The sequence below is a fragment of the Rattus norvegicus genome, chromosome 11 (genome assembly GCF_021556685.1).
Source record: "Rattus norvegicus strain SHRSP/BbbUtx chromosome 11, alternate assembly SHRSP_T2T, whole genome shotgun sequence".
Lineage (NCBI taxonomy): Eukaryota > Metazoa > Chordata > Mammalia > Rodentia > Muridae > Rattus > Rattus norvegicus.
In genome coordinates this window covers 80,862,624-80,883,498 of record NC_141544.1, presented here as the reverse complement: position 1 = coordinate 80,883,498, position 20,875 = coordinate 80,862,624, and the positions used below count along the sequence as shown (strand labels likewise).

General features: G+C 47.8%; 1 protein-coding gene across 2 annotated transcripts in view; it reads left to right on the top strand.

Annotated features, from left to right (window-relative positions):
• The first annotated feature begins 17,817 nt into the window (after positions 1-17,817).
• Positions 17,818-20,875, top strand: part of Heg1 (heart development protein with EGF-like domains 1) — an 87,655-nt gene continuing 84,597 nt past the window's right edge. For both annotated transcript variants that reach the window (XM_087576949.1, NM_001427854.1), the window contains 1 exon segment: positions 17,818-18,160. In XM_087576949.1, the coding sequence (XP_087433075.1) occupies positions 17,917-18,160 (244 nt within the window). In that variant the 5' untranslated portion in view covers positions 17,818-17,916.

Sequence of the window (20,875 nt, the reverse complement as noted above, 5' to 3'; positions counted from 1 at the left end):
GCCCTTCATACACTGGTGTGTGTCTCCCACCCACCTCACCTGATCCAGGTAACTCACCAACTGAAGAACTCTCAGGTGAAGATTCAATCACAGGCCACTCAAAAGAACTCCTCAGCCACCATCCTTGGCCTTTCTCTCTCTCTCTCTCTCTCTCTCTCTCTCTCTCTCTCTCTCTCTCTCTCTCTCTCTGTGTGTGTGTGTGTGTGTGTGTGTGTGTGTGTGCAGCCCAATACTAGAGCATTCTTTATTTTTTAAATGTTTTTACATTATTTTATGTATATGAGTGTTTTACTTGCGAGTATGTCTGTGCACCATGTACATGCTTGGAGCCTAGAATAGGGCTTCTGATCTAATGAGATTACGGTTACAGATGATTGTGAGCTGCCATGTGGGTGCTGGGAATTGAACCCAGGTTGTCTGGAAGAACAGTCAGTAATCTTATCCTCTGAGCCATTCTTCCAACTTCACCTCCCAAGAGCAATGTTGAACTTAAGGAAACCAGAACAGGGGTCACTTTCCCAGGTATCTCTGAAAATCATGCTAATTTGTCCTCTAATTTACATAACCAGATGCAAAATGCATAAATAATTTTAGTTGGTATGGAGTCTGAGGTTCAGGATTCAATCAATCTCTTCAGGTTTCTGACTCACTGTTTAAAGATGGGGCACAACCAAACAGTGTTGGTGCTCACCTTTAATTGAAGCACTCAGAGGCAGAGGCAGAGGCAGAGGCAGGAGGATCTCTGAGTTCAAGGCCAGCCTGGTCTACAAAGCTAGTCCCGGGACAGCCAGAGGTACCCAGAGGAACTCAACCTCCCACAACCACCATAAAAAGATGGGACAAAAAGTGCCAGTTTATGTATCAAATATTATTATTTATTTGTATGTGAGTGTCTGCATGTCCTCAAGGAGGACAGAGATATCAACGTATCAACTAAAGTTAGGGTAACAATGAGGTGCATGATATGGGTGCTGGGACTTGAACTCAGGTCCCCCACAAGAGTGGTATGACTCTCTTATCTACTGAGCCATTTCTCCAGCCTCAGTTTATAAATAAATTCTCTGAAACTTCTGTTGACAACAGAGGTGGATAAATGCCACTGATATCAGTAGTTTGAGTTGAGGTCTCTGTGTCTAATGTTTTTTTCCTCTCTCATCTAAGAAGTCATAACCCCAGTGTTTCTTCAATAAGGAGCTAGAACCAAGGCCTATCCTGCCTCGTCAGCAGTATCCTGTGAAAAAGAGAGGGAGGTGACAACTTCACATCCCTTACCTTTTAACTGGGGGCTCTGCCTACTCATGAATGTGGCCCGACTTCTGACTAATCAGATAGGCTCCTGTCTTAAAACATTAAACCCATGATCCAGGTTCAGGGGAAGCCTAGCTTCAGATGAGGGTGTGGCTATTTCCTCTTGCCATGTCACAGTGCAGAAAGTAGAGGGTGGCTTGGTAGAGAGTTATCTACTACTAAGCCAAGATATCCAAGAGGGAGCTGAGGAGTTACGCTAGACCTCTGAAAAAGCATGCGCCAGTTATTTGAGGCTCTAAGGGTCCTATTGTCCGCTGTGTATCAACTGTAGCAATAGCTTATACAAGTGAGTTGTGAGGATTATTCATTTACTCATTTTTTTCATTTATTTATTTTTGAGACAGGGTCGCATATAGCCCAGACTGACCTCGAACTCATTATGTAGTTGAAGATGACTTTGAACTTCCAATCCTCTTACCTCCATCCCCCAAGTGCCAGGTGACGTGTTCTACCATGCCTGGTTTAGGTGGTGGCATTGAGCCTATGGCCTCATGTATGATAGGCAAGCACTCTTCCTACTGAGCTACATCCCCAGCCCGACTTTCTATTGCTGCTGCAACACATCCAGTGGCTTGGAACAACTGAGATATGTTCTCTTACCGTTGTAGACATCAGAAGCCCAATATGGGTCTGGATGAAATAAAACGAGGGTACAAGTAGAGCCCTGGTTGCTCTAGAACAGAGGTTCTCACCTGTGGGTCATGACCCATTTGTCAACCATCTATCACCAAAACTATTTAAATTATGATTCACATCAGTAGAAAAATCATAGTTATTAAGTAACAATGAACTCATTTTATTGTTGGGGTCACCACAACATGAAGAACTATATTAAAGGGTCCCAGAATTAGGAAGGCTGAGAACCACTGCTCTAGAGACTCTAGGAGAATTGATTGGTTTGATTCCTTTGGACTCTAAGAGCTGTCTTTATTCCATGATACCTTTGCCCTAACCATCGGCAAGCACACTCTCTCCTGCCTTCTCTTCTCCATTACACTCTTTTCGGCCTCTCCTGCATCCCTCTTCTGCTTTTTAGGGAGCTTTGTGATTTACATGGGGCCCACCTAGTAACCCAGCATAATCTCCCACCGCAGAATCTGTAATCACATATGCCCAGGTCCCTTCGCTATGTCAGTCCCATATCTAGAGGTCCTAGGGATGATGATGCAACCAACTTTGAGGGGCATCCTTAGCCTGCCACATCCAATGGGCTCAGTTGCAGAGGAGAATAAAGCTTCACTTAGGAAATGGCTGAGTATGTGTCCAAGGTACTCAGCAGACAGCCAAGTCACTTCCTGGAAGAGAGCCACAGGAGTACTGAGGAGACAAGGGAGGCAGGGGCCTGGATTCTGAAGTGAATCTGAAACCACATTGGTTAAAAGGTGTAGAAAGGGAGACCAAGAGAACTTGCTGTTCGTGGGCATGAGCACCTGAGTTTGAGTCCCCCACACTCACATTAAAAAAACAGGTGAAACCTCACACACACACATAGAAGTCTGAACACACAGGAGTGTATAATCCACAAACACACAAATTTAAAATTTTAAATAATAATAAAATAATGCATTACCTTTAAAACAGAAAAGAAAATACAAAAAGACTTTGAACCAAGGAACAAGATGAACAGAAACAAATGAAACACTAGTCAGAGAAGGCAGGCTCATTTCAGTCCACCAACTGGTCTACCTCTTTCTTTCTTTTTTTTTTTTTTTTTGTTTTGTTTTGTTTTTTTGTTTTTTGTTTTTTCTCGGAGCTGAGGACCGATACCTCTTTCTTTTAGGTGGGCTTACTGGTCTACCTCTTTCTTTTAAGTGAGTTTACTAATGTGAATTTTATATTACCCTGTCTCTAGTATATTTACTAGCTCTGTGACCCCAAGGCATGCTTTTTTTTTTTTTCACTTCTGCCTCTGTGAAATGGAAGTGGGAATTCTTACCAGTGAGTGCATGGAGTTCTGAGTACTAAATGAAATGACACTTTTATATAAACATTTTTTTTGAGATGATAAAGATGGAGGAGTGGGTAGTAGTGTTAGAAGCCACCCCCACTAATTCTGTGTCAGTTTCTGTGGGCAGCGCAGGGAGAATAAAAACCTCACATGAAGTACAATGCTTCTTGGCCCTAGCTAGTCTGACATTTCTGAGCCAAGTGGCGTCCTGCTGCTTTAGAAGGCCATGTGGCATTTTGTGAGCCACAGACCTAGCAGGACACCTTCTTTAGCCAACAGCAGATCTGGGGCATGTCCAAACGAGAGCAGGGAGAACCACAGAGCTCTGCCCTTACTCAGCCTGTCAGATTCTTCTGGTCCCTTTCTATCCCCTACACCCCTCTCTCCGCCTTCTCTCTGCTCTGCCTACAGCTTTGAGAATTTTTCTTTCTTGATCTTCTGAACCAGGGCAGGATTCCAGAGCAAGCATGCCTCTCCTGCCCTGCCTTAACCCCTCCTAGCCTTGCCTCCTTTGGGTCCATATAGGTGCCAGAGAGAAGAGGCTTGGTGTGGTCTCTCATGCATTGCAGTTTCCCTGTGATGTTCACTCTTCCAGAAGCAAGGGAACTAAAGAAATCTCACTAAAGCTTCCCAGCACTCTCGCATCTTGGAAACACACTAGGGTTCCTCCAGGGAGACTTATCAACAGAAATAGTTGCCAGCTCATCAGCTGAGACATGGAAGGCCTAAGCCCCTAACTCTTGCTGAGGTATATCCAGGTTAAAGAGCAAATAGCAAGGAAGACACTCCCCAGGGTCAGGGGTCCTCAGCTGACTGTGCTGGAAAAATTACCTATCTCACAACATTGAGTTTGGTGGCATCTCTCTATGTCCTGGACTGATGCACTAAACTGAGTGGATGACAGTGAATATTCCATTACTCAACAGGGCCTGAAATAATGGGCAGCCTGAGTTTTCGTTCTCTACAATACTTTATTTTGGGGGTTAAAGAGATGGCTCAGTGGTTAAAAGCACTTCTACTCTTGCAGAGGACCAAAGTTTGGTTCTCAAGACCCACATGACACTCAGAGCCTTCTGTTGCTCCAGCTGAAGATGATCCAACACCCTTTGGCTTCTTCGGCCACTTCCAGACATCTGTACACACACACATACACACACACACACACACACACACCTACACAAATATAAAATATTTAAAATTTAGCTAGGTGGTGGTGATGGTCAACTTTAATGTCAGCACTTGGGAGGCAGTACCAGGAGAATCTTTGTGAATTTGAGGCCAGCCTGATCTACAGAGTGAGTTCAAGACAGTCAGAGCTATATAAAAATCCTATATCGAAAAAAAATTTTAAATTTTATTTTTAGTTGGGGGGAGTATATACATTTAATGGCATACAATTTAGCCTATGTCTGGGCTAGAGGACAACTTTAGGTAGTGAATTAAACTCTGGTCATCAGGCTTGGCTGCAAACATCTTTACCTGTTGAGCCATAGAGCCATCCCAAAAGCTTGTTCTTTTTCTTTTAATTTGATAATACAATAACAACAACAGCAACTCCCCCCCCCCGTGTGTGTGTGTGTGTGTGTGTGTGTGTGTGTGTGTATGTGTGTGCATGTTTGTGTACTCACATGTGCAGGCACACAAATGTGTGTACCTGTATTCCTGGATGTTTTTGTTAAAGAAGGCACCATATTCAAAGCTCGACTAACCAAATACGGAGACTACGTTAAAGTATGGGCCATGTGGCAGACATCAGATTCACTCGGGGAAGTCCTATGAGCATGTGACATCTCAGAGAATTAGCAGTCGTTCTGCAGCAACCAGCAGATGGGCCTGGTGAGTGCTGGTTAGTGAGACGTGACACAGAGCATGTGGGTTAGAAGACTGGGTGGTTCGTACAGCACTGGTTTCAAGTACACCCCTTAATCTGAATGTCACAAGGGCTGGTACTCCAAATGGTAACATCAATCTGAGGTTGAACACTTGTGATATGGGCAACTCTGGGGTTCTTTATCACTCAGGGCCCACTTGCTGCTATAATAAAGGTCCCCAGGCCCCAGTGACTTGACAGTGTATATGCATTTCAGCCCACACTACAGTCTGATACAAGTAAAGAGAGGGGCTCTGCACTGGTGTATTGTCTCTGTCCACAGACATAGGCTTCTTCAGTGTACTGGCTGAAACATCTCAGCTGTCAGTCTTCATCTTAGTTAGGGTTTCTAGTGCTGTGACAAAACCACCATGATCAAAAAGCAAGTTGGGGAGGAAAGGGTTTATTCAGCTTACATTTGCACAGCACTGTCCATCACTGAAGGAAGTCAGGACAGGAACTCAAACAAGGCAGGGTCCTGGAGGCAGGAGCCATAGAGAGGTGCTGCTTCCTGGCTTGCTTCACATGGCTTGTTCAGTCTTCCTTCTTATAGAACCCAGGACCACCAGTCCAGGGATGGCACTACCCACAGTGGGCTGCCCCCATTCCCACTGATCACTGATCACTTAATTAAAATGCCTTATAGCTGGATCTCATGGAGGCATTTTCTCCACTGAGGCTCCTTCCTCTCTGATGATTTTAGTTTGTGTCAAGGTAACATAAAACCCCAGTATAGTTTTCCTCGGAGTTCTCGGCATCTAGTTAACAGGGAAGAGAAAACAGCAGAACCAGAAGAGTACCAGGGAGGTGAGGGAATCAGGACTGAGAGGCTGTGTGGCTGCCTCCAGTATTCATTGGCCAGACTAGACAAGTCATCTACATGACTGAAAGACAGGCTGGGGGACACAAGCCAGCTGGCTGCTGAGCCTGGAGAGGAACTGCTTTAGAGGACATCTGGTCTGTGCTGTCACTGTGCTTCAGAACAAAAACAGATGGACCAAGGTCTTTACTGATGCTAATCTCCCAATCTGCCCTGAGGGACGTGGGCCTTCACTCGCCCAGTGACACGTCTATCGTCATGTGAGGCTTAGAACTCTATTTTCAGGACTCTCAAGAACCCTTAAAGCTCAGTGTGATGGTCCGCACTAATAGTCCCAGGCACTCACTTGAGCCCAGGAATTCAGGACCAGCTTGGGATATAGAATTTCATCTCAACACTGAAACGAAGCCTGTAAACATTCTAATTGATGGCAAGTTTTTATTTAACTTTTGAGAGAAATAGAAATTATTTGGAACCAAACCTGGGCATAAAAGGATTGACTAAGCTAAATTGTCTTCTTTGGGTGGGGGAGAAAGCTGACTCAGCACATTTTAGTGATTTTTTTTTTTTTTTGAGAGGGTTGCTGGAATGATTGCAGGAGCCTCCCAATATATTGATTTTGAAGGAAGGCCATTTATTTTGACAGGAGCATTGCAGTAAACTGAGAATGTGGTTGTCTTTATAACTTCAATTTACATACTATCATCTATTCATGTATATAAATAGCCTTCTTTTGCCTTGTTGAAAATTATCACAATGTTCAATTTTTAAGTTGTATTTTGTTTTTCTTGTTATATGTATGTGGTGGTATTATATTACAAAACTTCTCCTGGGGAGATGCAACACGCACACATCTACTCACAGATCCTACCATAGACTAAAATGTGGATACCAACAAAGTCCAACTTGTTGAGCCAATGAATTTATCGGGGTTATTTATAGGAGCAAAAATGAGTCAAAGATGCTGTATCAGCAAAGCCCACCTCAGCATGGGTGACAGCTCACAAAGCTGGGAACCTGGAGCACACTATAGGCAGATTAACAGGTTGGTGAGTATTCTTTCCAAATTGATTCAGTTGGTCTAAACCCCTTCCAGGCAGCTTGTCTGGTTTTAGAGTCTCCTTTGAAGTTTGGCTTATCTAAGAGGGACTTTCAGTAGTCTTTTTTGCTTTCTCTTTCAAGGAGGAACCTAATGAATCCTGTCAGTTTCAGGAACTTCCTGAAGCTGCCTTGAATTGTTTATCTTTCTGCTTAAGGAGCTCCCCTAAGATCCTTCACTCTTTGAGGAAACTGTTACACAATGGGTATGCAGGCATGTGTGATTGCATATTCATATGTGAATATTGCATGTGTGCATGTGTGCACTTGTGTGTGTGTGTGTGTGTGTGTGTGTGTGTGTGGTATGTGTTTGCATACATATGGAGATATGAGAATGATGTAGAAAATGCTCCTGGTTTTCTACCTGATTTATTAAGCAACCGAAACTTTCTGAGGACAGTTAATGTATCGTCTATTGACCGGTCTCCCTACCCAGGCTCTGCTTTCTGATCTGTCCTCCCTGCCTTAGCTTTTAAACACTGAGAGACTGATCAATGGGGTCCAAGCCCTGGCTGTTGCCCTTGCTATTTTTCTACAACTTTGTCCTTCTCCCTTCTGAGTAAATCCTTTCTCTGTCCAAATTCTGCACTAGAAACAACACTGCTCCCTCACTCCTCACCCCTCTACCCCAACTCAGTGCCCACCAAACACAACCCTCTTGAGACCTCAGCTAGCTGGACTTCACCTCCAACTCCTCCTCTCCCAACATTATCATCCTGGTAGGATATGGCACCTCTATATTAGTCCTCCATTAGAATGTTGGCTGTAGCTGGCTGTGGTAGCTCATGCCTACTAATTCCAGAACTCAGGAGGCTGAAGCAGGAGGAGTGCCATGAATTTAAGGCTAGCCTGGGCTCATAGCAAGTACCAGGCCAACAAGAGTCACATAGTAAGACTTTGTCTTAAAATTAAAGAAAAAAATACCATTCTCTGTTTCCTTTGTTTGGGAAACCCTGTAACATTCTCCAGGAAAGCAGGTAATGTCTAGAGCAAAATCTCAGAATTTAGAACACTTGGCATTTATGTAAAATAAATGTAAACAGACTGCATCTACTCTTTCCCCTAATCTGCTAGCTTGTCCGTAGCTAGGGGGTTATTTCTTTTTATTTTTATGTTTATTTTATTTATGGGTGTTTTGCCTGTATGTATGTCTATATATTGCATGTGTATAGTGTCCATAGAGGCCAGAAGAGAACATCAAATCCTTGACACTGGATTGTACGTATAGTTGTAGACTGCCCTATGGGCGCTGGGAATCAAACACAGTACTTTTGCAAGAACATCACATGATCTTAACCACTGAGCCATCTCTCTAGCCCTCTGTATTTATATTCCTTGCTGACTGTGACTTTGCGATGCTGGAAGTTGCACACAGTCTCTGTTTCCTTATGCATCGGGCAGGAGTGGCTTCTTTCCCTAGAACACTCCTACATGTGTGGCTTACCCTTGGAGTCTTCTCAAATAGCTCTCTCTGTCATCAGGCCACAGAGGCTATAAGCGTATATTCTAGAGACCTAAGAGAAGTAGATTTGGTTCTGTATCAACCAGCAGTTATGGAGAAGAACTAGGAGAGAAGGCATGAAAATGAGGAGAACATAAGTTGATTAGAAAGAAGGTATAAACAGAGGGAAAGGGACTGAGGGGGAGGTGGAGACGAGGACAGTACAGAGGCACAGAAACAAAAAAGAGAAGCCGGGATGCCCATAACTGACCCTCAGACAAAACACCTATGAACCAACAACACTTGGCTAGGGTCCAGTAGACTTCAGGAAGGAAACTTCCAGGCTCATGTCGAGTGGGAAGAAGTATGGCCAGGGGAGTGGCAGGTCCGGGCGGCAGGAAGGTGAGTGTGTAGCACTGATGTGAGCCTAGACTTAGTGAGAAGAGGAAGGAAGCTTTGTAAAAGCAATTTATATTGATTTGTCTATTTCTATCTGTCTGTCTATTTATCTATCTCTATCATCTATCTATATGTCTGTCTATCATCTATTTCTATCTGTCTGTATCTCTGTCTGTCTATCATCTATCTATCTATCTATCATCTGTCTATCATCTATCCATACATCCTTCCACCTCTATGTAACTATGTATCTATGTATCTATGTATCTGTCTATCTATCTATCTATCTATCTATCTATCTATCTATCTATCTATCTATCTATCTCTGTCTATCACCCATCCATCCATCCATCCATCCATCCATCCATCCATCCATCCATCCCTCTGGGTTTTCTGCTCCTTCCCTGGGGCCCTGGCCACTTTGCCTAGTATCCCGGCATCCCAGGAATTTCCCTTCTGCACCAGGGAGGATGTTTCTTGCTGCAAGGTTTTGCAAAATAAGAAAAGGTTTATCAAATCCTACTGCAGCACAGGAGAATGTTCCAGGCCCCTTGACGTTTACAGTGTGTAACTGATTTTATCGGGAGGAATGTTGTTTGGAGTGGAATGGCCTTCTCCAAATGGGTAGACAAGAAACGGAAGGTCATTTGAGGATCCACCCCAAGCTATGTAAGTCGGTGCTCAGCACTGCTGTACATAAGGCTGGGACCCTGGCCAAGCCATGAACAACCCTTCCTCCCTGGAGGAGGTCCCAGCCAGTTTCCAGAGGGACTGGGTGTTTGCATTCTCACCTTGGCCCTGAAGGGCAAAAGCCCTAAGCCTAGCACTGGTCTGCAGAAAACAGCAAGGAAGGGCTCTCTAGCCCTGGACCTAGCATTACTTAACTCTGCCTAGACAAAAGCAGACCATTCCTGACATTCCAGAAAGGGGACAATAAGGCTTCTCCTGGGGCGAGGGGAATCAAAAATACAGAAGGGGATTTATTCCTTTAGCTCTTTGGTCATAATCCCAAAGGCCCTCTGCTTCCTGGAACTCAGAACAAAACAGCATAGAATTCCACAAGAGTACATGTATTCCACAAGAGGCTGGGATTCTGCCTCTTCTAGTTCAGCTCCTGAGAAGCTGGGTCAGCTCTGCAGCTGGCCTGCATGGCTCTTCTGAACAGTAGATCTTGGAGCAGAGGAAGGTGCCAAAAGGCAGGCAGAGACCTAGCCTGGGATGACAAGAGAGGCCAGGAATCTTCATCCATAGCGGAAGGAATGGGGTTGAGCTGCCTCAAGACCAGCTGAAGAACAAGTTAGGTAACCACTGAATAGCAGGAAGCTCTTCCACTCTCATCCCCTGCCCAGTCCGGGTGGGTCCATGACAAGGTCTAAATCGTGTCACTACAACTGTTTTTAGATTGGCTAGAATTATATCCCTCATGTTCCAACTCTTAGAATGTGTGAATACGGTCTTATTTGAGAATAGTCTTCGCTGATGTACTCAGGTTAAAACAAGACCATACCAGATTCCAGTGGGCCCTAACCCCACTAACCATGATGCACAGAGAGGGAAGATGCCCACGTCATGACAGAAGCACAGACTACCACTAGGTGCTAGGACGAGGCAAGAATAGCTCCTGCCTTAGACCCTCAGTCAGGATTCTGTGAGAGGACAAATTCTTGTCCTACATCCCAGCATTGATGGTGCCTTGGTAGGAAACTAGCTTCATGTTCCTCCCGGTCTCACATCCCTCCTGCCCACCCCTTCAGTTCTTCATCTCACAGATAGCCTCATCTCTTGCCTTACTCAGGAAACTAAGGTCCTGAGACAGAGATTCAGACCCTTGGTTGGACTGTACTCTCCTCCACCCATCCCCCTCCCAGGCCTTGTGCCTGGCTACCCTGCATCCCTCTTGCCTCTGCACCCCTCTTGCCTCTGCACCCCTCTTGCCTCTGCCATCAGTCTTTACTCCCTACAGCTTTGTCTCCCGTTTGAGTAGATCCTTTCTCTGTGCAAATTCTGCACTAAAAACACGGCTCCCTCCCTCCTCACCCCTGTAGTCACTGGCCCGACTCTCTCTGTCCACCAAACACAACCCTTTTGAGTTGTCCTATCAGCCTGCTGGGCTTCACCTCCCACTCCTCTGTGTGCCTGTCATGTGGCTTCTGTTCCAGTCACCACTATTGTTATGATCCCTGGTCACAAATGTTGCCAAAGCAATGGATTCTCTCAGCCTTCGCCTTACTTGACCGTCTTTGGGGTTATACGCTGTTGACCACACCCTCCCTGACCCCGATGACACTACCACCACCCATTTGCCAACCCCACCCCCAGTTCTCCTCCACCCTCTCCATGGATGGCTCCTTTCCAGGCTCCTTCTTCTCTAGGGCAGGTCACGTTGGGCTCTTCAGAGCTCTTTGACTTCGGTTCTCCTAGGTGACCTCATTCCCTTCCACTGCGATGGAGACAGCAGACTTGGACTACTCTCAGCTCCAAGTCTACAGATTCAAAGGCATACCTGACACTGCCCTAAAGAAGTCTCAAAGACACCTGGGACCCACATCCCAAACCCAATCAATGATCTTGACTTCAAAGACCTGCTACTCATACATGGTCCTCTCTTCCTTAGTACCAACATCTACCCAAGCACACAAGCCCAGAACTAAGGAACCTTGACTTTTCTCCACCCTTCTTACCCATCAACATTGCTTATGGGGTTTACTTTCTGCTCTTAGTTTCAAACCCAGGGCAAACAGCTGAGATACCTACTTAACATATCAAAGGGTTCTCCCTGCATCCCTCAGTCCCTACCTATCACAGGCCCCTCCTGGCTGGCATACCCTGCCCCCTACTCTAAATTTCTCCAGCCCAGAGTCTGGGCTGCCCTTTCCCTGGATGCCCTTCCCTATATAATCCAGCCATTTTGGCTACCCATTCTCTTTGGGCCTCCCAGCTGCTACACCTGGCTCTCTCCTCCTGTCCCCCACGTGGCTCAGGGCCATGTCCACTCTGGGCTCTCTCAGATGCCCCTGCCTTCTCCCACAAATCTACAATAAACCTTCTCTTCCACCATATTCACAACTAGCCATGTCTTTCCTTTTACCTTTCTCTCTCTCTCTCTCTCTCTCTCTCTCTCTCTCTCTCTCTCTCCCTCTCTCTCTCTCCCTCTCTCTCTCTCTCCCTTTCTCTTCATCCACCTATGACCTCTCAAACCCACAGCATCCTCAGAACTCACCTCTGTCTCTTGTCCAGAACTGTCATGTCCTCACTTAAGCTCTAAGAGTCTACATGGCAATCCTGATTTCTGATCATTTGTCTCATCACAGAATGATGGTGTTCCATTGTACATCCTATCACCTTGCCCTCTCCACCCCACTGTACCCATCTCTCTGAGCTAAAACCTTACAGTGATTTCCTAAACTCTTAAAGCACCAATTCTTAAAATGTGCTGCTGAGTGTCCCTGGTCTAAGTGTTCTCCCAGTCTTTAGGCTGGGTCACCTCCTTCCCCAATCTTCCTTGTTCCCTAGGCTCCAGCCATACTCCCACCCCACTCTTTAAATTTAAATTTTTGGTTTTTAATGTATGGGCATTTCACATGCATATATGTCTATGCATCACATTCATGAGGTGCCTAAGAGGCCAGAAGAGGACATTGATCCTCTGGAACTGGAGTTACAGTTATGAACCTCCATGTAGACATTGGAAATTGAATCCAGGTCCTCAGGAAGAACAGCCAGTGTTGTTAATCTCTGGGCCATGTTTCCAGTTCCCGATTTTCCTTTTTTTCTTTATGTCTGTCTTATTCCAAGTCTTCCTGCCTTTTGGCTTGTACATATTCTTCTAACTCCCTTTGACCTGGCTAACAACCTCGACAGCCATCAGATCGTGGCTCGACCTGGTTTTATAGGGAAATGGCATGCTCTCCTGAATGCCCTTCTTCAGGGCCCTTCCACAGGCACGGGGGGCTTCAATGATGCTCTTTTGACAGCCGTTTCCTTCAAACCTTTAAGCTCTGAGGTCAGAGACTCATCCCGCCCCCAACACAGAGCCAGGCCCAGGGTAGTCACAGAAGAAATATTTATTAAAGGGCTAAATGAAAGGAGGCATTGTGTTGAGATCTGTTGATGAAAGATGGGGAAAGTGCAGAAGTTCCAAGACAGCAGCTCATCAATCCAGTGGGAGGAGACAAGCCAGGAGAGATTGAATAAACAAGACCCAGGGTGGGAGAGCATGAGGAAGTGGCCAGGCCTCCCACCAGGATGCCTAAAGCCCACCTCTGCACCCCAGGCTAAACTGAGTGTGGGTGTCTGTTGACTAATTTACATCTTCTGGAACCCCTAATCCCCAGAACTATGAGCATCCTAGGAATGGTCTGCTGACCTATACTATTACACAGGCTCAGGAATAAAGTGGGCACAGTTGACAGGCCCTGGTGACCACATCATTGTGTAGAGGCGGGGGGGGGGGGGGGCTTGGAAGAGCTCTCGGTGCCTTCACACAGTGACCTAACCGTATCCTTGGGATCTTCAGACTGACCTGGTGAGGCACTGAAAGGTAACGGGGCTTCTTCTCAATGGGCAGTTGGGGACACTGAAGTCAATAGCCATCACCTGACTTGGCTGAGGACTGGGAACAGCTTCAGGACAGAACTTGGAGGCAACCCAAGGGCCTCTGTGCTGACCAATGGGCAGAGGGTATGCTTCACTGGAGCCTGTTCTGCTCATTTACTCTGAGGCATAGAACATCTTATGCAAATTATGGAATATTCAAGTAGCTGGGCCCCAAGAGATCATCTGATTAGCCACCCTTTTTGTGCAAAGAAAGAAACGCTAATGCTTTCCCTTCCTCCCGTGCACCCTCATGCCAGCCCATAGAGGTAACAATCTACCCGAACCTCGTCTCCTCCTCTTTGCCTATGTGTCTCAGCCACATTTCCCAGCTTCCTTCCCAGTTGGGTGAAACCTATTGTCATGTTCTCCGTAGCGGAATGTAAGAGGAAGTGAGGCACACCCCTCCCAGGCCGGGGCTCATCGACGTTTCTCCTGCTTACCTCTCCATGTTCTTACCTCTGGCTGACTGGAATGCGGAATCCCAAAGGAAAGTTGGAAGCCATAAACCACAGAACAGCAGATTGCACGGCCCTAAAAGACTCTGAGAAAGAAAGCTACCTCACAGACCTCGACTTCTGTGTGAAAAGGTTGTGAACATGGAGGAAATATCACAGGGTTTAAAGCTACTGGAAATGGGAGTCCTGTTCGTTACTGCAAACCAAGGCATGAAAGCCACTGTACACGCTCTGACTCCGTGTAGCATGGGGTGACAGAGACCTTGTATTCCGGCTGACTTCCCTGTCAGCCTCTATGGTACGACCTCACTCCTGCTTCTGTAGCCCCAGCCCAGAATTCGGCCTGAGCTGTTTTCAGTCTAGATCATCAGATTCTCAAGACCAGAATAGATCTATGAGGGCACTGTATATGTCCTCCTGGTTCTAGAGAGAAGTTCTTCTAAGTCATCTGACATGATCTAGACTCTGTATCTCCACGTTCCTGAAGAAGACTCTTAAGTACCAAACCCCAAAAGGCAGTGACTACAGAAGGATTGCTGGTAACCTTCCTCACACACCTGTCTGCCAGAAAGGTCAATTTCCTGTCACATAAAACTATGGCAGCCCCTAGTAACAGGTAGCTGTTGTGAATATGAAAGCCCCCACACTATGGGGGTTTGGATATGCCAGGGAGTGTGGCACTATCAGGAGGTGTGGCCTTGTTGGAGGAAGTGTGTCATTGTGGAGGTGGGCAATGAGACCCTCCTCCTAACCATGTGAGAGCCAGTCTTCTAGTGGCCCTCAGATGAAGATGTAGAACTCACAGTTTCTCCTGCACCATGGCTGCCTGGATGCTGCCATGCTCCTGCCTTGAACCTGTAACCGACCCCAATGAAATGTTGTCCTTTATGAGGCTTGCTTTGGTCATGGTGTCTGTTCACAGCAGTAAAACCCTGAATACGACATCAGTCTTCTGACCCTTCTCACCTCTCCCTCTACAGCTCCCACGTGGTTCTCCCTTTCTGTACACACACACACACACACACACACACACACACACACACACACACACTACAACTACCTGTTCTTTTTTTTTAATTTTTTAATTGATAGAGAGACATGATTTTTTTAAATATTTATTTATTACATATAAGTACACTGTCAGTCTCTTCAGACACACCAGAAGAGGGCATCAGATCTCATTACAGATGGTTGTGAGCCACCATGTGGTTGCTGGGATTTGAACTCAGGACCTCTGGAAGAGCAGTCGGTGCTCTTAACCACTGAGCCATCTCTCCAGCCCAACTACCTGTTCTTAATAAAGGATGGGTTCTCCCACTTTTGCTTCACTCCCTCATCTCCTCTCCCCATTTTTTTCTCTGCTCCCAAGAGAGATATCTGCAGGGCCGATCGATTCTCTTCTCGTACTCTCCATCCCTGAGAGGCAGCCATGGCGACTTCGGACTTCCCGAGTGCCTCTGGCTATTCTCTTTCACACTTACAACAACCCTTTCTCTCAGACGCACCTACAGAGAGCTCCACTCTGGTGGCTTCACTAGGCCCTGGCTCCTGTGTCCTTAAGGCACCTGTGTGAAGAGCTTTGCCTTCGAACCTTAAACCACCAGGGACAGAATACTTCTCATCCACCATCTAGGACAATCTGTTCTATAGATGGAGTAATTGAGGCCCGGATCACAGTCAAAGAGTGGAAAAGTCAGGAAAATAAAGATTCTGAGACCAAGCTGACCACTGTTTGCAAGTTTCTGTCCTGAGTGTAGCCTCCTTGCTGATCACTCATACTTTGTCCTTGGAGATGGAAAAGTATTAGGACCATCTTTGCAACTTTGTATCCACCGGTTAAGCTGGCTGTTTCTCTGAAAGTTCCGTTGACTTAGAAGGTAGAAAGACAGATCCGTAATGCTTAAAGGGAGGGGCAGGTGGCAGGTGCAGTGCCCTTGGGCGTTGGTGGCAAAGGCAAGATTCCCAAGTGAGTTTTCTGAACGCACAGGAGAAGCCCGATCAGGCCTTTAAACCCTTACACCTTCTTGTTTGCCTATAAGTTTGCCCTGCTCTCTAACTAGTCCTCCTTTCTATTGAAGGGAGGAAGCTGTAATGACCAGAGCCTCCGAGCGCAGTGGATTGGCCTGCTGGAGCTTGACCAGCCGAGTCTGGTCTGCTGTGTAGTCCTGCCAATAAAACGAAGGCAGCCCCTAGTAACAGGTAGCTGTTGTGAATACCAAAGCCCCCACACTAGCTGCGGTGGTCTGCATATGCTTAACCCGGGGAGTGTGGCACTATCAGGAGGTGTGGCCTTGTTGGAGGAAGTGTGTCATTGTGGGGGTGGGCAATGAGACCCTCCTCCTGACCATGTGGGATCCAGTCTTCTAGTGGCCCTCAGATGATGATGTAGAACTCTCAGCTCCTCCTGGGAGCTGGCAGTGGTGTCAGGAGGCGTTGAGCTGGGGCCATAATTGGAGTTGTTATTGTTATTGTTGTTGTTGTTGTTGTTGTTGTTGTTGTTGTTGTTGTTGTTGTTTTAGAGAGAAGGAAAGAGAGAAAGAGGACTGAACATTGCATGTGAGACCTGAAAAGTTAGGTTTCCTTTGAGGTTCTATAAACCCTAACTCAAGCCCATCCTCTCCTCTTTGCTCATTTGTGTAAGGTAAGCTTGTTTATGCGGAGCAGCCTTTGTTTCCTGCCAAGTGACTCACTTGTACTGAGTCACCAGAAAATGGGTCTAGGCCCATCTGCCCCTACCCTGGACATTATGATCTGATCACTCCCCTGGAGGTGGGTCATGGAGGCTCGGAGACAGAGAGAGGCAGAGACACGGGGAAAGAGACAAGCCTGTTTCCTGAACATTTGGTAAACAGACAAAAGACCCTAGCACATCTGAGAGCATCCCAAGGGATCTGTGGTTTTCATTTTGGATGAGACTTTGAATTATTGACAACTCTAAACTATGAGGTAAGAACGAAGCCACATGTTCATTCGATGAGAAATCCTTTAATTGTTGGTTCTCCTAGCAACTCTTAAGCAAGTTATTTCCCCCATTTTGAGCTGCTCTCTCTTACAAATAAAAGAGACTTGGGTCCTAAAATCTGGACATTGTGTCATTGTCTCCTGGAGGGAGGGAATAGGAACGCACACAGAATTTTACTTACCAAGCAAATTTACTGACACTCTGTCTTGGAACATCTCCCTAAAGGTTTCATTTCAACTTCAGTATGGGCCGAATTTTTAAATGTTTAATTTGCAAATTGCTGCCCTTTTCCTGGCTATGGGTTTTCCCTTGCCCCAGCCCGGGTTCAGTTTTCTCTTCCCTGTGGCCTCTTTGGGTGTCTCAGCAGCGACATCTCTGAAGAACTATGGTGGTGTAAGCCAAAGACAGCGTGGGAAGGAAATCAGACTTATGAGCCTTAAAGAAGATGAGGGTTCCCGCCCTGGCGGAAGGAAGCTTCTCACCAGCGCTGGGGACCCAAAAGGGCTGCGGTGGATTGGGGTCTCTTTAAATCCACGCTACGGAACCGGGTATTTTTGAAAGCACTCTGTACACTCACTCACTCACCTGATAACAATTATATTGTCAGGATTTACTTTTCACAGACCTACTGTCTGGCTAAGGAACCCCCGCCCCCTTCCATCTCTCCAAAAGCCAAAGCGATGCTCCACGGTCTGGGCCCTGTGACAGAAGTTACAGGAGGCTCCATGAGTTCACCCGGGGGTTCCGTGAGCTCACTCGGGAGACCCAGACCGCCCCCGCCCTCTTCCTGCCCTCTCCCCGCCCCCGGGCCCCCGCGCGGGGCGGGTGATGTCAACCGAGGAGGAGCCGCCCGCCCCGCGACCCGCCCGGGCTGATTGGCGTGTGGCAGCACCGGGGCCGCCTCCGCCCTCCCGCGGCTCGCACAACTTTTGCGGCTGAGAGCGCGCTCGCATCCCGCTCCGCTCGCCGCCGCCCTCCGCCCGGCACCCGGCATGTGAGCGCGGGCGGCCGCCGCCACCATGGCCACGCCGCGCGCCCCGCGGTGGCCGCCGCCACCGCTGCTGCTGCTGCTGCTGCTACCGCTGCTGCTGCTGCGGCCCGCCGCCTCCGGGGCGCAGAGCCCGCTTCCCTCCCCGGCCCACCGTACACTCCTCCGGGCCGCGGGGCCGCTTTCGCCGCCTGGCGCTGGACACACGGTCCCCGGGCCCGGCGTCGCGACCCGGCGGGGACGTTCCGGACGTGTCCCCAGAGGCGTGAGCGCGGGTGAGTGAGAACCTCCAGCGTGGGGCAGGGGGCGTGGGCTCTAGGGGGCTGTTCCACCAGGGCCGCGCGGTTCCATGGACCCTCGTGGGTAGAACCCTGGGGGTGGCCCAGGACAGAGAAATACTGTCCCTGGCCACTGGAATATAAAGTCTACACATGCGTTCCCTTCCCGAGCTTTGGAAGAAAACTCTCTCCTGGGGTAGCCCACACCCTTTTCCCTTTTACAAAAAGAAGACCCCAAAGAGCCTCTCCTACCTCGTGGGGAGTGGAAACTTCTGGCTGCTGTCCCTCGGTTTCAGTCCCCCCTTCCCGTCCTCGTCCTCACGAGGAAGAACTGCTCTCTTCTGGTCTAGAGCCTGACTTTCCAGTGTAAGTAAATAACGGATTTTGGAGTTTGATAGGCTTCTAGTACTTAGGACATCTTAAAGGACAAAGAGTGCTCGTTTAAAACAAAACGAGCTACCTAGCCAACCATAGGATCGGGGTACTTGGGGTGGGGGTGGGGGGCTGTAAGGTCAAAATCCTGCAAGACGCCGGCTGGCTCTGGACTGTCCTGGAGTCCTTTTCTCCTCAGCCAGCTGCTGTGCAGGCAGGCACTGCCTGTCCTGGTCACAGAATGGGGACTCAACTCCTGTGCCCAACGCCTTTGTCTCTAGTTCCTTTTTCTGGTGGAAGAAAATGCCACGGCCTGGGTGGGATTCTAATCTAACACCCATACGACCTCGGCTGTGTATGTCTTTGGCTCTCGGTTTCCTCATCTGTGGAATAGAAGGGCCCCATTCAGCCTCCCAAGTGACAAGAGGTGACAAAATGAAAGTAAAAATAATAGGTACTGTGAACCAATCCAGACTAGGTGATGTTAGCCAGTTGTCCTCCTGTGAGAGGCAAAGGGCACACAACGGCCTCAGTTGTTGCCACATTGCTGGGTTTGCCAAGATTTTGTCCAGTGTCCACCTCCCTCCCCCCCCCCCTTTTCTCATCTTGTCTGTCTGCCTGTCTGTCTTGCACACTTCACAAACTTTCTCCCAACTTTCTCATCCTTAGAACGGAGAGGTACTGCTTCCTAGAATTGAACAAGAGAAACTTTTCTACCCTCATAAAGCCTTGATTGACCGGTAATCTCCCCTTCTGCAGACTGCCTTGACCTTGTGAACTTCTGAGTCACTGGTCCAGGTCAGGAAGGGTAACTGAGGAAAGGTGAGGGAAGGGAAAGGAAAGCAGCTCTGAAGATCCTTACAGACACACACCGTGCAGCCCTAGCGTCCATAATCTTGTTACCGTAGGAAAGTAACTGAGAGACACGGTAGGACATTTGTGGAGTGTCGTAGATACAGTGGTGTGTAAGGGACTGTAACTCGGACAGCCACCCAGGAATCCAAGGCAGGTGTCAGTAGCTGGTCCTCCGGCTGCGGGATCCATCTTGTGAGGGGCTGTGAAGGGGGCGGGTTGCTGAGGCTGGCACAGGGCTCTCCTTCCTAGAGCAGGGACTCTCCCAGGCTCACACAGGGGTGAGTGTAGTGTGGGGCTATAGTAGCACCTGAGTTAGGGGGAAATAAGGTAAGAATGGGGCCTTATGAGAGCCAGACCTTCAGGCTTTTTCACGGCCGTGGTGCTGGAACCTTCTCTGTTCCATTCGTTTAGGGGAGAGCAGGATAGGGGCTTCGGGCAGAGGAAGAACTCAGGAAGGAACTGGAATAATCCAGACTTTCTTTTAAGAAGGTTTCCTGATCTCTAGTGCTCTAAGACCCAGTCTGGGGCAGGGATGTTTGAAAGGTGACGTTAGAAATGGTGCACTCTATGACCTGTTGAAACCTGCTAGAAGTGACCGGTGTGGCTGAAGATCCAGGCACTGCCTCTCTGGTTTCTGTTAATGCCTCAAACAATATCACTTAGAAAAAGGAAACAGCAAACAGAGGCAATACAACAGCAGTCAGCAACGTCAGGGAGCCAGAGTTTTATAGCAACCTCTTAACGTTTTTTTCCTGGCCCACTCTGATTGGCCATCACACACTGTTAGGGCCTCACCTCTGTAGAAGACCTTTGTGACCCTTTGCAGATACTCAGCCTCCCTGGTACCCCAGGCAGATGGTCACCCATGCTCTGCATCCACAGTTTTGTGTTAGGGAGGTGAGTCTTCCTGATGGTAATGAACCTTGAGCCACACAAATAATGCCCTTAAGCTAATGGTTGGGAAAACTATCCTGAGCCGTACCTTACTGGGGTGCTGGTAGCCAGTGCCTGGTGATCACAGTCCGGGCTTCCAATTTTTCCCCTGTGAGTAGCGGAGACTCAATTCTTCCCAGAGGATCCTTCTAGCTCTCCTCTCTTCCCATAGAGTTCAAGGTTCTCACTGCTGGCTGTCTGTGTTTGCATTCCATTTGTGGACTGTTTGTCTATGTTACACTGTCCTCCAAGGAGAGCTGCCCCCTGTTTGTATAGCCATTGTTTGGCTTCCGTGGCCCACCTGTCACCCTGTTCTGCTGTGGTTGCCGCTTCAACCATCAATGAAAAGAAGCCTAGAGCGAGAGATTTCCCCCTCTCTGTTGGCTTTCCTACAACGCAGGGTCCCCCAGAACCATAGCTCCAAGCTGAGAACGAAGTTTAATTTTTCAGTCCATGCTTTCAATGTGAGAGCTGCAGAGAGGAGAAGGGGGCAGGAAAGAGGCTGGACTCAGAATGAGAATCCTGGCAGAAGGCAAGAACTTCCCCACCCGA